At 37.4% G+C, this 21,552-nt stretch overlaps 1 protein-coding gene across 1 annotated transcript; it reads right to left on the bottom strand.

Moving 5' to 3' along the window:
* Positions 1 to 8,564: 8,564 nt before the first annotated feature.
* Positions 8,565 to 10,781, bottom strand: LOC138897304 (uncharacterized). The gene is made up of 2 exons (XM_070183267.1): positions 9,373 to 10,781; positions 8,565 to 8,883 (listed from the first exon to the last, which is right to left on the bottom strand). Exons 1-2 carry the CDS (start codon positions 10,779 to 10,781, stop codon positions 8,565 to 8,567), a joined length of 1,728 nt encoding a protein of 575 aa, XP_070039368.1.
* Positions 10,782 to 21,552: the final 10,771 nt, after the last annotated feature.

The following is a 21,552-nucleotide window of genomic DNA, read 5'->3' as shown; positions in this document are numbered from 1 at the left end:
ACGTACAGTCCAATCTAGACAAAAGAGTTATGCGAATCGGAAGGTTCGTGATGTTGCATTCATGGTTGGTGAGCAATTTGAGCCCTAGGTATATTGGGCCTTTTGAGATTCTTGAGAGAGTTGGAGAGGTGGCTTACAAACTTGCACTACCACCTAGTCTCTTTGCCGGTCATCCGGTATTCCATGTTTCCATGTTTTGAAAATATCACGGCGATCCGTCTCATGTGTAAGACTTCAGTTCAGTTCAGTTGGACAAGAATCTATCTTATGTTGAGGAACCAATGGCTATTTTGGATAGGCATGTTCGAAAGCTGAGGTCAAAGAACATTGCTTCCGTGAAGGTTCAGTGGAGGGGTCATCCGATCGAGGAGGCGACTTGGGAGACCGAGCATGATATGCGCAGCAGTTATCCACACTTATTCACCAGCTTAGGTACTTTTTCTAACTCCGTTCGAGGACGAACATTTGTTTTAGAGGTGGAGAATGTGATGACCCAAAATATCATCTTTCAATTTAATAATTAATTTTGTATTCTAAGACCTCGAAAAGCACTATTTATCATTCCTCGACTTGCGTGCGCAGTCCGTAAAATTTTCCGGAAAGTTTTCAGGTGAAAAATGAATTAAAATGTGAATTAGAGCTTTAAAACTCAACTGAGTTGACTTTGGTCAACATTTTGAGCAAACAGATTCGGATTAGTATTTTAATAGTTTTGGTAGGTTCGTATCGTGATTTAGGACTTAGGCGTATACCCGGAATCAAATTCTGAGGTCCCTAGCCCGAGATATGGAATTTTGATGAAAAAATTAAAAGTTTAAGTTCAAATAGTGACCGGATGTCAAATTATGTGCAAACGACCCCGGAATAGAATTTTGGTGATTCCAACAGCTCCGTATGGTGATTTTGGAGTTAGGAGCATGATCGGAATTTTATTTGGAAGTCCGTAGTGGAATTAGGCTTGAAATGCCAAAAGTTGAATTTTTGGGAAGTTTGACCGGGGGGTTGACTTTTTGATATCGAGGTCGGAATCCGATTCTGGAAATCGGAATAGGTCTGTTATGTCATTTATGACTTGTGTGCAAAATTTAAAGTCATTCCGAATTGATTTGATGTGTTTCGGCACAAGATATAGAATTTGAAAGTTCAAAGTTTATAGATTTTGATTTGAGGTGCAATTCGTCGTTTTGATATTGTTTGATGTGGTTTGAAGCCTCGACTAAGTTTGTATTGTATTTTGGAACATGTTGGTATAATTGGTTAAGGTCCCGAGGGTCTCGGGTGGATTTCGGAAGGTAAACGGAATGGATTTCGGACAAAGAAGGCTGCTGGAAATTTCTGTTGCAGAAATTTCGCCAGAAATTTCTAGTGCGTGGAGCCAAATGTGGAAGCTTATATCGCGCAATATATAAGGAATCAGATAATTATCAAAACATAAGAGTTGTAGCCCTTTGATTTTAGTTTCCAGAAAGTTAAACCATTTATCATTTGGACATTTGTACAGAAAGTTATGATGGATTGAATGAAGGCTGGTAGAGCTGTTTTGCCAGAAATTTCGCCAGAAATTTCTGATGTGTGGAGACGACTTTGGAACCTTATATCTCGAAATCCATAAGGAATCTGAAAATTTTCAAAACATGAAAGTTGTAGTCGTTTGATTCTAGTTTCCAGAAAGTTACACCATTCATCATTTGGATATTGGTACATAAAGTTATGATCGATTGAAGAGAGGCTGGTAGAGCAGTTTTTGGTGGACTTTTAGTGACAAAAAATGGACTTTTAGTGACGGATTGGCAGAAACTTAAGACCAAAAATGGTCATTTCATTCATTTCGTTTTGGATTTTTGGAGTACGGTTCTTGGGCGATTTTTGGGCGATTTTCATGGGAAAACATTGGGGTAAGTGTTCCTTATCCTATATTAATTATATTTCATGATTCCATTCTCATTTACATCAAGAATCCGTGAATTTATGGAAGAAAAATCAAGATTTTTGCAAAATCTTCCAAAAACGAAAATTTAAGATTTGGAGGTCGAGTTGTTATGGGATTTTGGTAAAATTGGTATGGGTGGACTCGTAATTGAATGGGTTGTCGGATTTTATAAGTTTTGCCGGATTCCGAGATGTGGGCCCCACGAGCAAATTTTGAACTAATTTCGAATTTTATTGAAAATATAATATTTTCTTATGAAATTGATTACTATAATTTATGTTGACTGTATCGAATTAATTATGACTAGATACGAGTCGATCGGAGTCGGAAAATCGAGGAAAAAGCATAATACTTGGTTAAATTGGAGCAAGCCGAGGTAAGTGACTTGTCTAACCTTGTATGGGGGAAATTCCCCTTAAGATTGATAATTATAATATGTGGAAAGTCGTGTACACGAGGTGACGAGTGTGTACACGTGCTAAATGTGAATGATTATATTTTAAATTGTGTAGATCACTGTTATGCATTAATTAAATTATTTTATTTTGTTATATTCTTCATTATTGATTTAATATTTATATTTTAAATTTGTTTGACCTTTTCCGGCTAATTATTATTTTTGTTTAGTTGGAACTTGGTTTCTTTTATTCTGTGCATTATTTGAAGGTTGATTCTTTTTAAATTAAATATTATTAATATGAAGTATTTGACATTTTTAAACTTGATATTGAAGCAACATATTAAAGATTTTGAAATATTATTTTCCTGAATTATTTACTCCTGAATATTTTTGTAAGATTTTCGTACTCATTGTGATGGAGCAGTGAGCTCTTTATTGTGGAAAAATATTATTGTTGAATTATTTTGACATGAGCCGTGAGCTCTTTATTGTGAAAAATATTATTGTTGAATTATTTTGACATGAGCCGTGAGCTCTTTATTGTAGAAAACTATTATTGATGATTTATTTTGGCATGAGCCGTGAGCTCTTTATTGTGAAAAAAATACTATTGTTGAATTATTTTGGCAAGTTAAATTATTTGAGCACTTGAGGTGCAAATTGTGATATATTGTGATATTGATACGCATGCTGTGGTATAAGGTCTGGGTGTTGAAATGTATGCGGTGAGATAAGTGTGGCTTGATACGTGTGGCTAGTAGGGGTGACTACTAGAAGTCATGCGGTGTGATAAGGGTGGCTAAAACGCGGGATGCTATTTCGGGAAAAAATGTTTTCTTTAAATAAATTGTGAAGGCTCCCGCGGTGATATAAGAAAATGAGATATTGTGAAATTATTTATAACTTGGGACTACGAGGCGGTACCTCGGTAGTGCCCTTGTTGATATTGATTTATGGTCATAGTTGCTTTCGATTAATTGTTGTGATTTTCATAAAGTTGAAGGAAATTCTGTTTTGATTCCACGAGATATTATTTGCAATTATTTGATGTCATTAAATGTGACATACTATTTGATTCATTTCCAATGTCATTTTATTTTACTACATTGATAAATATTTTACCATGCCATTATTATATTCCAATAGGGCCTCACCTGACCTCGTCACTACTCTACCGAGGTTAGGCTTGGCACTTACTGGGTACCGTTGTGGTGTACTCATACTACACTTCTGCACATCTTTTTGTGCAGATCCATGTACATTTTTACCAGCCTAGACGTCAGTGAGTTATCTGCGCACGGAGACTTCGAGGTATATCTGCCAGCGTCCGCAGACTCCGGAGTCCCCTTCTATCATTTTATGTTACTTCCTTATATTTTATTTAGACCTTGACACATAAAGACATTGAGAATAAATTCTTAGAAGCTTGTGACTTATTTCTACCGGGTTTTGGGAGTTGAAATAGTTTGAATTGTAGTTTATTTATTTCAGATATTTATTATTATTCCGTATTGATAGGCTTACCTAGTCTTAGAGACTAGGTGTTATTACGACATCCTACGGAGAAAATTTGGGGTCGTGACCAGTTGGTATCAGATCACTAGGTTCATAGGTGTCATGAGTCACAAGCAGGTTTAGTAGAGTCGTGCAGATCGGTACGGAGATGTCTGTACTTATCTTCGAGAGGCTATGGAACTGTTAGGAAATATTCACTTCTTTGACTTCTTATCGTGCGACATTGATTTAGCTTGAAACATTTATCTTATATTCCTTTGTATCCACTCGTGTATGACATTGCGCACTCGGTATCAGTTCTGCGTCGACGGTTCGTGATGCCGTAGATGGACTATAAGGGAGCCAGAGATGCTCAAACATTGCCTCAACGTGTGGTTCCGACTGAAGATGCGGGCGTATTGAGAGATCACCTAGTGAATCATGTGGGGGTGCAACGGACGTTGGCATCTGGTTGATTTATACAAGCTGTGAAGATTATTATTGTGGATCATAGGACATTGTGACCTATGACTTCGCGCTGAGTAGGGGGAGTCCACTACCAATGGGTGGATTGCGAGGTCATGTATTCTATCAGTTTTGGCCTGAAATGTATATATGTGGTACTGAAAGGTTCCCTAAAATTTACACATGTTTAAGACTTGAGATTTTGTAGAGGATAAGGTTGGGACTTGTGGTATGTCCGCCTCCTTAATAATCCTATACTTCAAGAGCAAAAGAGTTATAGAAACAACTCTAAATTTGTAGAAGGTCTACTCAGCATGGACGTCACTGTTGCGGATTTTGGGGTGCTTCGGAGTAAGTACACTTGTTGATGAGAGTCCCAACTGATTTTGGGGTGCTTCGGAGTAAGTACACTTGTTCGGAGTAACCAGGGACCGGGACCGGACCGGTCCCTTAGCGGGCCAAAAGGTCCCAACGGCTATATTTTTTTAAAAAAAAAATTAATTTTAAAACTATAGTCGTTGGCTATTTATAAAAAAGTCATTTAACCCCCCCCCAACTTTGTTTTAACCCCAAACTTTTTATACATTTAATATATATACTCTACTATACTATATATATATATCTTATATACTATATATAAGATGTATATATAGCTTATCGAATATAGCTTATTACTTTTATATATATATATATACTATACTATACTATATATACATCTTATATATAGTATATAAGATGTATATATAACTTATCGAATATAGCTTTTATATATATATATTCGATATTAAATATTGAATATTAAAATTTAGGTCACAATTCTATAATAAAATTTATAAAGCATTGTCTTAGATATTTTTTTTAACATCCTTTTGTCTCTAATATCTATTTAATTTTTATTTATTTTTTTAAAATATGTTGGGGCCACTTAGCCCGTTTAGCCCGCGGGCCGGGACCGTTTAGCCCGGGATCAAACGGTCCCAGGCCCGGGCCGGTCCCTACAAAAAGCCCGTTTGGCCCGTTTAATTTGGGGCCGGCCCGGGACCGGGCCCGGGACCGTTTGGACCGGCCCACTTGTCAGCCCTAGTTGCGAGTTTTGACCATGTGATCTCGGGTTAACTTTTGTTGATTTTTTGGGATTTCTTTAAAGATCGAAATTTTATTGATTGGGATTGCTTTCTTTATCATTGTTTGAATTTCACGAATGATATTTGGCTTGGTTTTCAGCAATTTAAGGTCAAGAGAAAAGGAAAAGGAGTGATTTATCATTGTGATATGCTTTAATTGTTGGTTTGACTACGTGAGCTCTCTTAATCATGCTAAATGATATGTTAGGGCTCGAGGTGCCTTGTTGATAATAACTTGCTATTTTGACACGATGTATTTTATGCTCTATTCATGACATCTTTTAACTATTGAAATGACTACTTGGACATCTTTATTCATGTTAGAGATCATGATGACTCATTCTTAATATGTTGAGCTAATTGATTCAGTCATAGACATACATTATTCTCAAGAGAATACATCCGCATATTTATTTCTTATGTTTTTGTGTACCATACATACATTATCTCATACGCATACATCTCTACTGTTACGCGGCACCTTCCTGAAGTTCCTTGGAAGGGCGACATAAGGCTAAGCAATAGATGTCAGTGCGATTATTGTCCGCCAAATGAGGTCCCCTCCGTATGCTAGACGAGATTGTCAGTGTCATACGGGAAAACCAATGTCATGAGCAATTGAGAGAGAGCAGAAAAGAAAATTGAAAATGAAAGAAAGCTTGATTGCATTGAATGAAAGCTATTACAGAAAAACAACATGGTATCGGGGGGGAGAGACACCAGTAAAGAGAATTGTTTTCTTGCTTGAAAGTTTGATTGGTTGGTCCCCCTTAATAATGCTTAAAAAAATAAATCAAAGTTACATGACTTGACCTAAATAAACTGTAAAAGCACACTTAAAGAAAATACAGTAAAACTACTGTATATTTACAATGAAAAGGACTTAGTCTTCTACAAAGTAGAAACAAGTCCGTTGGCAGCAACTTTGTCTTTAGCATTAGGGTATGTGCACACGGCGTCGTCTGCGCGCGCGGTGATGTTGGCATCTGCCTGTGGCTAGGCACTAGTGATGGCTATCGGTGGGGCGACAGAGGCACATGCGCGCTTGTCACTTGGAGCTGCCAAGACCACGGGGCCGACCGTGGCGTTGGGCGTTGGGAGGCTTGCCAGGACGCCACGGGGCACATCCAAGGGGTCATGAGGCATGGCTGGAAAGCCGCCCATGACATTCTCCCCCACCTGAGTTGGTGACGTCCTCGATGCCTTACTTGCAAGATAATCATCAATTAGGCTCCTGTAGGCTTTGAGGTTTGTTCCCCTCTCCCAGGTATTCTCCTCTGCATCACATCTCTGCCATTTCACCAAGAACTCCTGGTGATCTTTTCTTGAGGCGTGAATCACTTGATCATCAAGAATAGATTCAGCACGCCTTTTCCAGGTCGAATTGGGGCCTCGAATACTTGGTATTGTGAGTTGGATTCGTAAAGGGTCCTCCATATCTTCCCGAAAAGGTTTCAAGAGACTGACATGGAAAACGAGATGGATTTTCCACCAAGCTGGGGTATCCACCCGGTATGCAACTTTCCCAATGCGCCTTTCAATGGACAAGGGTCCAATATATTTTTGCAATAGGCGAGCGTCATGGGCCCTTGCAAACAAGTACCGCTTTGGGATTTTGACCATCACTTTGTCCCCCACTTAGTATTCAACAAAGCGGCGATTATGATCAGCATGCCTCTTCATCCGCTTTTGAGCTTTGACAAGATAGCTCTGCACTATCTCTAAATTTTGCTTCCATTCTTTTGAGAAGCTAGCAGCCCGAGGAGATTTTGACATGTTTGGTGCATTCACAGTATGTGGGAGTAGCGGTTGCTGTCCGGTAACAATTTCAAAAGTGCTTTTGTTGGTACTTGAGCTCTTTTGTGAATTGAAACATAGTTGAGAAGCATCCAGAAGCTTCACCCAATCTTCACCCAGTTCTTCTGCGATCTGGTTACAAAGTGCCGGAGATATTCCTCTAGCATGCCATTGAATCACTCTGTCTTGCCATCAGATTGCGGATGAAAACTTGAGTTGTGACTCAATTTTGACCCAAGGCACTTAAAAAGTTGGGTCCAAAGGTTGCTAGTGAAGCGTGAGTCGCGATCACTAACGATGTCTTTAGGCAGACCCCAATATTTGATGACATGAGACAAGAAGAGTCGAGCTGTATCTTCTGCTGATATATATTGTGGGGCTGTTATAAAGGTAGCATACTTGGAAAACCGATCCACCACAATCAAGATAGTTGTAAGATCTCCGACCTTGGACAATCCGGTGATGAAATCTAGGTAAATGCTTTCCCAAGGTCTTTTTGGGACGGCTAGTGGTTCCAAGAGTCCTGCCTGCGTCAAGCGGTCTGACTTATCCTTCTGGCATACTAGACAAGTCTTCACATACTAAGCGACGTCATCGACTATTTGAGGCCAATAATATGCACGGCGAAGCAATGCCATGGTGCATTCTTCACCGGGATGACCGGCCCACAAAGTATCATGGCATTCCGCCAGAAGAGCCCTTCACAGATCTCCTCCTTTAGGAACATAAAGTTAGTTCCCTTTCACTTTCAGGAAACCATCTTCTATGTAGAACTGGCGAATCTTGCCCTGTCCTACCAAATCAACCAAATACTGTACAGTAGGATCCTTGATGAGTAGATCCAGTATCTGGTCTTTTATGGTGGTGGTTACTTCACTCCCCCTTAGGGTGGCGAGTACGCACACCGATGCTAGATTAGCTCTCCAACTGAGCGAATCAGCAACATGATTAGTCTTCCCACTTCGATACTCCAGTTGAAGTGAAATTCCGCTAGGAGTTCTTGCCACCTGGCCTGCTGACCATTCAGCTTTGGCTGGGTCATGAAATGGCTAACAACTATTTTGTCTGTCTTAACCACGAACGGGGTTCCCAGTAGATAATTCCTCTAAAGGCGTAAGCAATGAACGACATCCAATAATTCTTTCTCGTGGGCGGTATAGCGCCGCTCTGCATCCTTCAATTTCTGGCTCTCGTACGCTACAGGAAGACCTTCTTGTAGCAAGACCCCATCAAGTGCATAGTCGGAGGCACCAGTTTGTACCTCGAATGGCTTGGACAAATCAGGGAGGGCCAAGACGGGGGTACTAGACATAGCCATTTTCAATGCGTTGAAGGCCTCCGTCCGTTTGGGTCCTCAATCCCAGGGTGTGACCTTCTTGAGAAGTTCTGTCTGCAGCACTGCAATGAGGGAGTAACTTTTCACAAATCGCCGATAAAAGTTGCATAGGCCAAGGAACGACCTCAAGGCATGGATATCCTTAGGTGGTGGCCAATCCATGATGGCCAGAATCTTTTGTTGGTCCATCTTGATCCGTCCTTCCCCGATGACATGTTCGAGGAAGTCAATTTGTTTCTGAGCAAAGGAGCACTTGGATAGCTTCGCATATAATTCGTGCTCCCGCAATCGGGCTAGGACCTTTCGCAAGTGCTCCATGTGTTCTTCCATGGTCTGGCTATATACCACAATGTCATCCAAGTAGACCACGACAAATTCATCGATGTATTTGTTCATCAGGGTACAAAATATGGCTGGTGTGTTAGTCAAGTCAAATGGCATAACCAGGAAGTCGTACGACCTATATCTTGTTATGCAGGTCATCTTGTGTTCATCACCCTCTGCAATCCGGACTTGCCAATAACCTATCCTCAGGTCTATTTTTGTGAACACCGTCGCACCACCCAGTCTATCAAACAAGTCTGCCATTAGCGGAATAGGGTACTTGTTCTTCATGGTGATTTTGTTTAGAGCCCGATAATCCACACAGAGTCGTAGACTACCATCATGTTTCTTTTGGAATAGCACAGGGGACCCGTATGGGGACTTAGAGGGTACGATGATCCCTGTGTCTAGCATTTCCGTCAATTGTCTCCAAAGCTCGGTGAGTTCGGGTTGTGACATTCTGTACGGCGCCCGGGCAGGTAGCTTCGCACCCGGCACCAACTCAATCTCATGGTCCACAGTTCGCCTAGGTGGGAGATGCTTTGGCATGTCTTGTGGCATGATGTCTTCAAATTCCAGTAGCAGCTCCTTCACGGGTGTAGGAATGGGACCCGAGGAGCGCTCTATATCTTCAATGCAGAGGGTAGCCAGGAACGTAGGTTCATATCTTCTGACCCCCTTCTTCAACTGCAAGGCCGAGATGTTCTCAACGGCCATCTTCATGGGCATGCATGGGATAATGCAGGGCTTGGCCCCATTTTCTCCCATCATTATTAGCATGTCTGCATATGGTACGGGCATGGTGTTGGTTTGCCTCAGGAATTCCAACCCCACTATCAACTCGAAGTCATCTATGATCGCCACGCGCAGGTTGAATTTTCCTTCATAAGGGCCAAGCTTCACTAGTACTTCTTTGGCTATTCCACCCACTGGCTGAGGAGGTGAGTTGATAGCCTTGACACGACCTTTTCCTTTTCCTACAACTAGACCAAGGCGCTCTACCTGAGTCGAGGCTAAGTAGTTATGGGTAGTGCCCGTATCTATCATGGCCTGAATAGGCTTGCCATTTACCTTCATGTCGACGAACATTAAGGTCCTCTCTTGATTAGGAGGAGTCCTCTCATTCTCCTTCTTTTTCCCTTTCTTGGCGATTGGACATGGGTCCTTCTTCTTATGGATACCAGCACGGGTTCCCGCTAAGGACTCAGAAATAGAGCCAATAATTGCATTGAATGCACATACTGGTTCAGTCTGGTCCGCATCATCTACGTCGTCGTCCGTCCCATCATCAAAATCTTGATGGGCATTCATCTGTGCATGTGGGCATTCATTATTCCAATGTGATCCACCGCAATGACGACATCCTGCGGGGGGTTTCCTCCCCCTATCGTTGTTGTTAGATGCAGTGCTGGTACTGCCTGAGGAGGGAGCCTTAGATTTGGTTGCACTCCGGTCCCCTCCACTTCTGCTAGGGCCACCAGTGTTCGGCTTGCCCCCTTTGTATCCTCCTCGGACAGGTTGTTGAGGCATGTCCTTCCGGGTTTCCACTTGATAATCCCCAAGACACCCCGCTGCTTGGATCGCCTTAGGTAACGTGTCTACCCTTTGTCTCTGCAACTCCATGCGGGCATAAGGTTTCAACCCTTCCAGGAAGGTGAAGAGTTTGTCTTTATCCCCCATGCCGTGTATATTAAGCATGAGCGCAGAGAATTCCCACACGTAATCCCGCACTGATCTGGTCTGGTGGAGCTCCTGTAGCTTTCTCTGTGCATTGTACTCAACATTTTCGGGGAAGAACTGTAGGCGTATGGCTGCCTTCAGCTCTGCCCATATCTCGAGGGCATCTTCACGGGCCTTGATGGCTTTGTATTTCACCCGCCACCAGAGTTTGGCATCACCCTGAAGATACATGGTAGCAGTTGCTACCTTCTTAGCTTCTTCTAGGCGTCCCACGGCATCGAAGTATTGTTCGATCTCGAAAATGAAGTTTTCCACTTCTTTGGCATTCCGAGCTCCACTGTATGGCTTTAGCTCAGGAATTTTTAGTTTTTGTGCCGTAGGGGCGAGGTTCACACCACCCCCAATTTGGTTTCTGCCTCCTCGAAGGAGACCTTATAAAGCAACATTGACAACGTTGAGCTGGCCTGTCAAGTTGTTTATAGTTTGTTGCATGGCAGTCACCCTGTCTGCCTCTTGTTCCCTGTTGGCTAAATCCTCGGCACGCTCCTGCTGGAGGACCTCAAATTTACCAAAAAATTTGGCTGCCTTTGTGGCTGCCGTTTGTCGGTCTCCTTCAGAGTTGCGACTGATGTTTTCTATGTCAACTTCGGCCTGGACCAATCTACTGTCCAGGTCGTCCAACCTTTGCACTAGGCTGGTCTCTAGGTCAGGCATCATTTCCACGATGAGCCGTAATGCGTCAACCGTCCCCTCAAGGGACGCGATGCGATCCCCATAATTCACCATGGTCAGAAATGGTGATAATTACAATGTAATCCCTCGTCCGATGTCGAGCCTAGGCTCTGATACCAACTGTTACGCAGCGCCTTCCTGAAGTTCCTTAGAATAGCAACGTAAGGCTAAGCAATCGATGTCAGTGCTATTACTGTCCGCTAACTGAGGTCCCCTCCGTACGCTAGACTAGATTGTAAGTGTCGTACGGGAAAATCAATGTCATGAGCAATTGAGAGAGAGCAGAAAAGAGAATTAAGAATGAAAGAAATCTTGATTGTATTGAATGAAAGCTATTACAAGAAAACAACACGGTTTCGGGGGGGAGAGACACCAGTAGAGAGAATTGTTTGCTTGCTTGAAAGTTTGATTGCTTGGTCCCCCTTAATAATGCTTAAAAAAAAAACCAAAGTTACATGACTTGACCTAAATAAGCTGTAAAAGCACACTTAAAGAAAATGAAGTAAAACTACTCTATATTTACAATAAAAAGGACTTAGTCTTCTATAAAGTAGAAACAAGTTTGTTGGCAGCAACTTTGTCTTTAGCATTAGGGTCTGTGCACACGGCGTCGTCTGCGCGCGCGGCGCTATTGGCATCTGCCTGTGGCTGGGCGCTGGTGATGGCTATCGGTGGGGAGACAGAGGCACATGCGCGCTTGTCACTTGGAGCTGCCGAGACCACGGGGCCGACCGTGGCGCTGGGCGTTGGGAGGCTTGCCAGGACGCCACGGGGCGCGTCCAAGGGGTCAGGGGGCATGGCTGGAATGCCGCCCATGACACTACATATGGATACAACTATATGAGCTGAGTTAGGGTACGATGGTACGTTCCGTGCGGATTGACATGATTATGGTACTATGAGATACTTTGGCACATTGAGATATATGTGTGGATTGATGACTAACTTCTGAGCTACTGAGTATTATGTTGGATCGAGTTACACGCCACAATAGTATTATATTGGATCAGGTTATGTGTTGTAACAGTGTTATATTGGATCATGTTGCACGCTGCAACGGTAGCTCTTGGATATGGATTCGTCGCTCCGGAGTTAGGTGATCACCCATGTTATCTAGGGGTCTGAGAGCGCAGGTACATTGATTGTGAGGAAAATTTATGTAAAGCATATGGGGTGTGCTGATTGTAGATTGATACTGATCATGTGAAAAGGATGAGTCTTGAGCATGCATTGACATTCTAGACTCATATTGAAATATTCATGCATTATTGACATATGCACATTAATGCATTTTACACATGTATAGGACTTGTTAGTAAATTGATGGACACTTGGGGAGTGTCGAATTTATGTATATATTAAGTCTTTATCATGCATAGACATTTTAGTCTCATGTAGAGTATTCATATAAGATGTTATTTGAGAACTGATGTAAAGCTCGGAACTTTATCATGCATAGACATCTTATATTCACATAAAAGTATTCGAGTAAATGCTATTGGTGCATATTTCCTTTGTGTGCGAATTTGATGTATTTGTATATGCTTTTGACCTAGTTATTTGAAAAAACATGCTTATTACTTTTTTCTTTGATTGAGCTACCTTATTATCGATATCCTTGTTCATTGGCTATTTCTCTTATATTGTATATGCTTATGAGTTGCACATATTATATAAAGTGAGTATCTTTTGACTAAACCTTGCCACTACTTCGTCGAGGTTAGTATTGATACTTACTGAGTATATGGGGTCGGTTGTACTTCTAAAATATACTTCTACACCTTGTATACAGATTTGGAGTTGAGCTGTTGTAAAAGCCAAAGGCTAGCATTGAAGGTGTACCGGTGATTATGTTACAAGCTACCTTTTATTCATGGTAGTATAGGATTTATATTTCTATTTATATAAATTTCAAATAGATGATGTATTTTCTTTATACCAATATTGTACTTCTTAATCTTAGTTGCTCATGACTTGCATTACTAGTTCTTGGATATAGTTGTATTAATTTCTGCATTCTCATTTTATTATTTATTTGATGATCTTCAGTTTGAGTTGCGTTTATTTTGGATGGCTTATCTAGCAGGTTAGGTTAGGTGCCATCACGATTTCGTGGGATTTGGATTGTGACACACAACCAATCAATTTATTAAGACATAACAATAGAGAGGTTTCACCAAACAACTAAGCTCATAAGCGGATCAGAGTATAACATAAGTACAACTATAGAAAGGCTAATTGGTGGATAATTGGCGTATCTTTCTGTCCTTATCTACTTAAATATCAGGCTTTAATATGTGGCAGAGTTCGAACTCGTGACATGCGCCAAGCCTACGGATCAGGTCGCTCGCTCTTAAAAGTCTTACAACACTAAGAAAAGAATCCAAGCTAATCTTTGGAAAATCAGATAGTAGGCACTGGTTGCAAGTGCTCACTTTCCCGAGTCTGCTGTGAAGTTATATATCTGGTAATAGAAGACACCACAAACTGAATAATCTGCCCCTCTATATTTTGGGATCTCAATATTCTGTTTTGCTTCTACTTCAGTAAAACAAGGGAGCTAGTCAGGACATTAGTTGGGAATTAAACCACATTTATACCTTTTCTTTTACATTTGTAGGATTTCTCAAATATGATGACTCTATCGACTAATATGAATGACTGAGTTCAATATCTAAAACCTGGATCAAATATCTAGAACCAAATTGACAAACAATGCTCTAGTCTTGATCTTTCTACAACTTGTTTGCTCACTAATGAAGCCAGTGCTTACTTTACATTTACAAGTCAGGGGAGGATGCAACATAGAAACAGAAGGTCCAGCTTGTACGTTTCTATGCAGGGCATATATGTATGCGTATATATGTGTGTGCGAGACTAAAATTGCAATAGATATTAAGTTCTAACTCATAATTGGAAATGTGTAACGCGTTTAGTGATGAGAATATAAAGGTTGAAATCATATAGATTTAGGATCCACCTCTGCTAGGAGTTAAGAGTACAACAAGAGGTCGTTTGGTTCAAATGTGGGATAAACGAGGATATCCGATGGGTTGAAATATTCAATGGGATTCGCTATCCCGCCTTCTATATGGGTTAACTAATCTTATCATTTTTATATAAAATTTATCTAACCATTAACTAATACTCATAAACAAATATGGAATAAATCATTCTATTCCGATATTGGTATCCTTATCTCGGTAATCAAAGGACTCCCGAATGCAAAAAGTTAAATAGTAGTAGCAATATTCGAGCTTCCAAAATCTTCTTAGAAGGGGAATTAAGAGACGGGGAGAGGAAGAATTACACCCCATAGACATGGATACAACAAACATAAATCCACTTAATCTTCTTAGGGATAATACATAATTACGGGTTTTATTAGATGCCCCTTAATTTTAGCGGGGTCCTATGACTCCCTTGTATTTATTCAAATTGGAATTAATACCACCTTTCGAGCTGATGTAGCATATGTTGTGGTTTGCACTTTATTTTAGCGCGTGAAAAGCCCCAAGGCAATATTTTTTTTCATTTTCTCTTCCTTCTTTTTCTTTTCTTCTCATTGTTTTTTTTGGCCAAATACATCTCATTCAACTTGGATCCATTTTTCATTTTGGCACTTTATCTCAATTTTATTATATTTTGGCCCTCCAACTCTATTTCTTATATTTTATTTTAACACAAAAGCTGAAACCAGTGCAAAAATATATAGTGCGTGTGTATACACAAATCTGATGTGTAATAAATATCCAATTAAATGTTGTCATCTGGTTTTTTCATCCTTTATTTCATATAAGTTTGAAGTTTGTAGTGAATCCATGTCTCAAAGAAAATTATTTTTTCATAATGGAATGGATATTTGTTCTTGTGGATTTCAAGTTGAACTGAAAGTATCATGGACACCAAGAAATCTGGGTCGGGTATTTTAGTATTGTCCCGTTTGACAGGGATGAAAAAGTCAGGTAGTAATATTTAATTGGATATTTATTACACCTCAAATTTGTGTATACACATGCGCTATATTTTTTTTGCACTGGTTTCAACTCTTGTGTTAAAATAAAATATAAGAAATAGAGTTGGAATGCCAAAATGGAACAAGGTTGAGATAGAGTGACAAAAAAAAAAAAAATAGAGCCAAGTTGAATGGAATATATATGTATTTGGCCTTTTTTTTTCTCTTTCTTCTTTTCATCTCCTTATCTCACCATATGCAACTTCACCATTCCCGCCCATCTCTTTTTTTTATTTTCATCTCCTTATCTCTCCATCTGGATGGAAAAGAACGATATGTAGCTGTTGGTCGCTGAAGCATAATTTTTTTATTGAAATTTATCTTCTTGAAGAGACATTGACTAGCACCCTTTTCTCCTTCAAACTGAAATTGAAAAATTGATCCTCTTTGGTAGAAGAAGATTTGAATAATCCAAAGTCCAAACAAGCAGCAATAGCATCAGCTACAGTCGAAGGATTCAGCCCACAAAGAAACGGATGATATGGCTAACTAAAACGGAATTATTTTTCTTTTGTTCTTTTTTAAAAAAAATTCTTTCTTTTTACTCTTTCTTGTTTTTATCCTTAATATTATTGTAGAAAAATGACCCAGAATTGGCTGCGGTAGGATTTCGATTCGGTGATGATTTAGTTTTTCAGATTTTAGTTTAATGGTGATTTTAATATTCAGATTTTGATGAGTGTCGTTCAACTTTGTGATCGTTACGTAAAAGTCATTTTTCTTCTTTTTGTTACGTAAAAATCATTTAACTTTATATTTATTACCTAAAAGTCATTTTTCTTTCTTTTGTTACACAAAAATTATTTTACTTTGTTATATTTATCACAAAAGTCACCTTGATCAGATTTTATAATATTTTTACTTGAAAAGTCTATTGTGCCCTTGAGATTATAGATCCTCTTATTTATGTAATGCCTTCTATAGTATATACTATATAATATATTTTAACTAGATATTTTACTTATAATTAAAATAACATTAAATTATTTTATTTGTTATTTTTATAATATATCCGTATATTTAATGTTTTTCACGACACTCAATTTGTTTAATCACATTTAAACATGAACATATTTTAAATATAAAAACCATAAAAAATATTTATTTTTAATATTTATTTGAAATAATAACAAACAGATTTGTTTAACAAATGATAGTTTTTCTTATAGTCAATACAAATTTTAAAAAAAGTTTCAAAGATATTTATATTTAATATTAAAATTTTTAAAGCTTTGTTAATATTATTTATTTAAATATATTAATCTGATGTGTGATTGTGCTAAAGATGGATATTTTATTTATTGGATTAATAAGTATGGCATGGCTGATCATTAAAAATATTTTATTAAGTATGGTTTAAAATGTGGACTTGAGATTTATTCACTGTAATATTTACTGACAAATTTAATAATGCTACTTATATATCTTAAAAATTACCGTTAGAAAAAAATTAAATGTACAAATATATTATAAAAAAATAAAATAAAATAATACTCCTATCAAGTTATTTTAATTATAAGTAAAATATCTGGGTAAAAGTATATTATATAGCATATAATATAGAAGGTATTACATAAATGAGATGATTTATAATATCAAGGGCATAATAGACTTTTCAGGTGAAAGATTTGTAAAATCTAGTTAAAGTGATTATTGTGATAACTATAGCACAGACAAATATTTTTTGTGTAACAAAAGAAAGAAAAGTATTTTTTGGGTAATGAACATAAAGTTGAATGACTTTTACGTAATAAAAGAAAGAAAAGTGACTTTTGGATAATGAACACAAAGTTGAGTGACCACCCATAAAATTTACTCGATTTTGATTAGATGCTAACTTTAACTTTTAAACTTTGATTAGGTGGTGATTTTAGAATTTTGGGGTTATGATTTAGCATTGATTTAGTTTTTTATTTCAATTTGGTGGATTTGATGGTTTTGGTGGCGGATATGCTAGTTATGGCAATGATATTGGTGGCTAAAGTGGTGGCATTTTTTACGGAGAAGAAGAAAAGAAAAAAAGAATAAGGAAAATAGAAGTAAAAAGAAAGAAAAAAATTAAAAAGATAAATGAAATAAATAATGAATAAAAAGAAAATAAAAATAGTATTAGTAAAAGAAAATAATATGGCATCACGTGATTGGTGAGTGTGTTTCACATATTTTTGTGAAACGGATGCTTATGAAGAAAGGGAGAATTTATTTTTCTTTAAACAACATCAGGGGATCATAGGGCCCCTAAAGTTAAAGGGTGCATATGATAAAACGAAACAATAATTATGTATTATCCCATCTTCTAAGCACCCACATATCTCGACTTGGCTTCAAATAAACCAAAATGGTAACTTGTTGATCTAACCATCAAAAGGAAAACAGAAAAACATTCTAATGAAACACCAATCTCCTCTCTTTTAATTTGGACCAGCAAAAATAGACAGAATATAAACAAAAGTATTTTTTAAGAAGGTCTTTTCGGCCGATTATTAAAGCCGGAAGCAAAGGGCGAAAACTCCAAAACTAGTAAATAAAGGGTGCTTGTGTTGTGGTTTTGAGTTCCTTGGCTTGTGTTCTAATAGTAATCACAGGAAGAAAGCGGGGAGCATGGTCCCTAGTCTCGTTTTTGCCGAGGCAATTCAAGATGAACTCCTTCCATGCCAACAATAATAGTACTAAACTTTCAAAAGTAGAGACTTATAGCCTGTTTGGCCAAGCCATAAAAATTAACTTATTTTGAGAAAGATTTTTTCTTAAAAGTGTTTTTTTTCAAAAGTATTTTTGGTGAGAAGCAATTTGTGTTTGGGTAATTAATTTGAAAAGCACTTGTGAGCAACAATTAGTGTTTGATCAAGTTTTTAAAAACTCCTTCTAAGTGTATTTGTCTTAAAAGTATTTTTTTTAAAAGTATTTTTGGAGATAAACTACATTTTTCTGCTTCTGCTTCTGCTTTTGCTTTTGTTTCTCCTCAAAAGCACACTTTTTTTCTTCTAAAAGTTTGGCCAACCACTTTAACTTTGAAATTCGTGTCTAATGTCGGTTCATAAAATTTTGGGTTTGCTCGCAAAATTTTAGATTGTGGTTTAATGTGTAATAATTAACAAAATTTTATACCGTATTTTTAATATTTTCTCATAATATTTTTCGTTCGCTCAAAAAGGATTTTTAGATCTTGATTTAAAACATGAGAAATAAAAAGTTCTTTTACTAAACAGCTGAAACAAAAGAGGACAACCGACAAAAATTTAAGTCTTTTTGAGACAAAAAAACTTGGTTTATATTAAGTCTTGGATAACCATGTTAATGTTAACCATGTATAATTGAGGAATGGGTATTCATGGCCATTTAAAATGTTAAAATTAAAAAAATATTTTTTTTTAAATCTCTTATGTATAAAGGATAGATTTTTTATATATAAAAATAAATCTTTCATGTATAAAAAAAAAATTATAAAACTAAAAATAAATTTGTAAATACCCACAAAACTATTGAACCTAACAAAATGCAACTCGTAAAGAAAGTGAGATGATACATTACTTGAATGGGGTGTGTGGACCATAAGAAAAGAAAAAAAGGTTCTTTTTTATTCTTTTGCTAAGGAAAGAGAAAAGTTGAGAAAATAGGTAGAGACTCTGGTCAATCAAATTAAACAAAGATACATTACTTGATCGGATTTTTTTCGTTCCTATACCATAATTTAAATTTATTTACCAAAATTTTCTAAACTTTTAAATTTACCCGCTATAACTGTATTTTCTTATAATTTATATACAATTCAATACTAGTACATTAAATTAAATGATTCAATTACGCCCTTTTCTTTTTTTTTCTCCTCTCCTCTCTCATTTTCTGCCATCCTTCTTCTGCTTTCATTTCTCCTTTTTCTTCTTCTACTGTCATCTCTCCCCTCTCCTCTCCTCTCCTCTCCTCTCCTCTCTCCCTCTTCTTCTAGCGAAATAACTTAGTTTTCTCCATATCTATAGCAGCAATTAGGGGTGTTCAAAATCGAACCATAAACGATAATTGAACCGCAAAATTGGCTTAGTGCTTTATTGGTATTGGGATCGGATTAACGGAGGGTGAACGGATTGAAAATGGTTTGTTGGTTCGGGGACGGATTACTCAATTTTCTTATAGGATAAACTGTTAACCCGTTAAAAATATTATATCTATATTTCTACGCCTATGTATATAAAGTATCTATTATTAACCCTAAAGGCTGAAGCCTCATTCACTCCTTAGGAAACAACGTATATCCACAACACTTCTTAAGGTTGCTTTGTTTCAATGGTGATTGTTGTGTTAATGTTACTGGATATTGACAGTAATTTTCTTAAGGCTAATTTGTTTTAAGAGTGATTGGTATGTCAAATATGACATAAAGATGTGTTATTTGTTCAGTGGTGAAGCAACTTTGGTCATGAAATATTTGGACCGATACTTTGCTTTAGCCTTTATGAGGAGACTGTTAATACTGCCGAAGTTTCCCTGTTAGCAGCACTATAATTTTCAGTACATTTTGTGTGTTGAAAGTCATGAATGACTATAATTGTACTGATCTCACTTTCTTTTTTCATTCAGCACATGTCGCTTGTCCAACTGGAGTAATATGAATGAAGCAGCTTCTGGCTCGTTATTCCCTTTTCCAACTAATATACATTTCTTGGGGTCCAAACAATTAATCCACTTCCACTCAAAATTTTAGTGTCTACTGCCAGTCTGCCAGAAAGCATGATACATCTCTTAGTTACATTATGATTTGGAACTTCTAAAGCACCAAGGATTCTCAATTGAGATTAAAATACAGATCCATTGTTCTTAGATTTAGCCCATAAATCGACCTCATTTTCATTGTTTTATCTTAGATTTAACCGATATACCGACCGATAATTGCTAACCCGATACCGAACCGCCCGATATCTTATCGGTTGGCTAGCGAATTAGTATATTTAAAAGTCGAAAACCGATAAGGCGAACCGTTAAGCGTAAATACCCGCCCGATCCGTCCAATAAGCAGCAATGGCGAGATAAAGGTAATTGAGGGAGTTGAAATTGGCAATAATCTTCGTAAACAACAAATTTGATAACAACTTACTACAACAACAACAACAACCAAGTATAATCCCACTAATGGGGTCTGGGGAGGATAGTGTGTACGCAGACTTTACCCCTACCCTGGGGTAGAGAGACTGTTTCCGATAGACCCTCGGCTCCTTCCCTCCAAGAACTACCCACCTTGCTCTTGGGTTGACTCGAACTCACAACTTCTTGGTTGGAAGTGGAGAGTGCTTACCACTAGAGCAACCCACTCTTGTCACAATTGATTTTACTAATTTGTACAATTGATTTTTGGTTATCAAGCTGTCAAATTGTACCAAATTTATATGAATTTCAACAACAGACAAAAAGTCCAGTAATATGAAATTTTGTGTGATCTTTGCATTCCAATCACCAAGTAATTTATACCAAATTCATACGAATTTAATAAACCTTAATTTGCATTCCAATCACCAAGCTGTCAAATTCCTTTATCTGGTTATCAAATTGGTTTCTTTTGTTGTACCAGCAGTTTGTCCACATATAGTATAACTTTTTGTAATACCAACAGTTTTGTCCACATATAATATAACGTTCATATAAATTTGATACAAATTTAATACATTCACAATATTATACTTCTTTAGAACAAATTTTATACAACAAATTATACAATATATAATTTATTTACAACTTATTTACAACCTTCATATAATATTTATATAATTTTAATACAATTACAACAACATACAACTTAAATACAATTTACTAATAATATAACTTTAATACAAATTTGATACATATATATAACTTTATGTAAATTAGAGTATTTATACCTTCAATACAAATTTCATATAACTATTCATATAGTATACAACTTATTTACAAATTTCAATACAATATTCAAATAAAAAATATAACTACAATATATGTTTCTATTTTCCAAGATTAGGCTTTGGGACATATGGCAATACACAACTAAATATTGTCAAATCACTGAAACAAAAGATAGGCGCTTTAAAGCAAAAGGAATATCAGCTCCTTTATGAGAACGACATGATCAAATAGGTTTAGAAACTGAAGAACTCAATCAAGGAATCTCAGAACAAATTTCATACAAGTATAATACAACTTTAATACTTCTTCTTCGAGTTTGAATCTGAAAATTCATCCAAAATCAACTATAATCTTCACCAAACACTCTCAAAATTGAGATATAAATTC

The sequence above is a fragment of the Nicotiana tomentosiformis genome, chromosome 8 (assembly GCF_000390325.3).
Source record: "Nicotiana tomentosiformis chromosome 8, ASM39032v3, whole genome shotgun sequence".
NCBI classification, from domain to species: Eukaryota; Viridiplantae; Streptophyta; class Magnoliopsida; order Solanales; family Solanaceae; genus Nicotiana; species Nicotiana tomentosiformis.
The sequence above is the reverse complement of the archived record's forward strand: the minus strand, read 5'-3'. Positions and strand labels throughout refer to the sequence as shown.

Excerpts from the sequence above, each read along its gene's own strand:
- LOC138897304 (XM_070183267.1), bottom strand. The coding sequence starts at position 10,781 with ATGTATCTTCAGGGTGATGCCAAACTCTGGTGGCGGGTGAAATACAAA. Across the intron at positions 8,884-9,372 it reads ACTGTGGACCATGAGATTGA|CCAGACCATGGAAGAACACA; the intron begins GTTGGTGCCGGG and ends TGTGGTATATAG.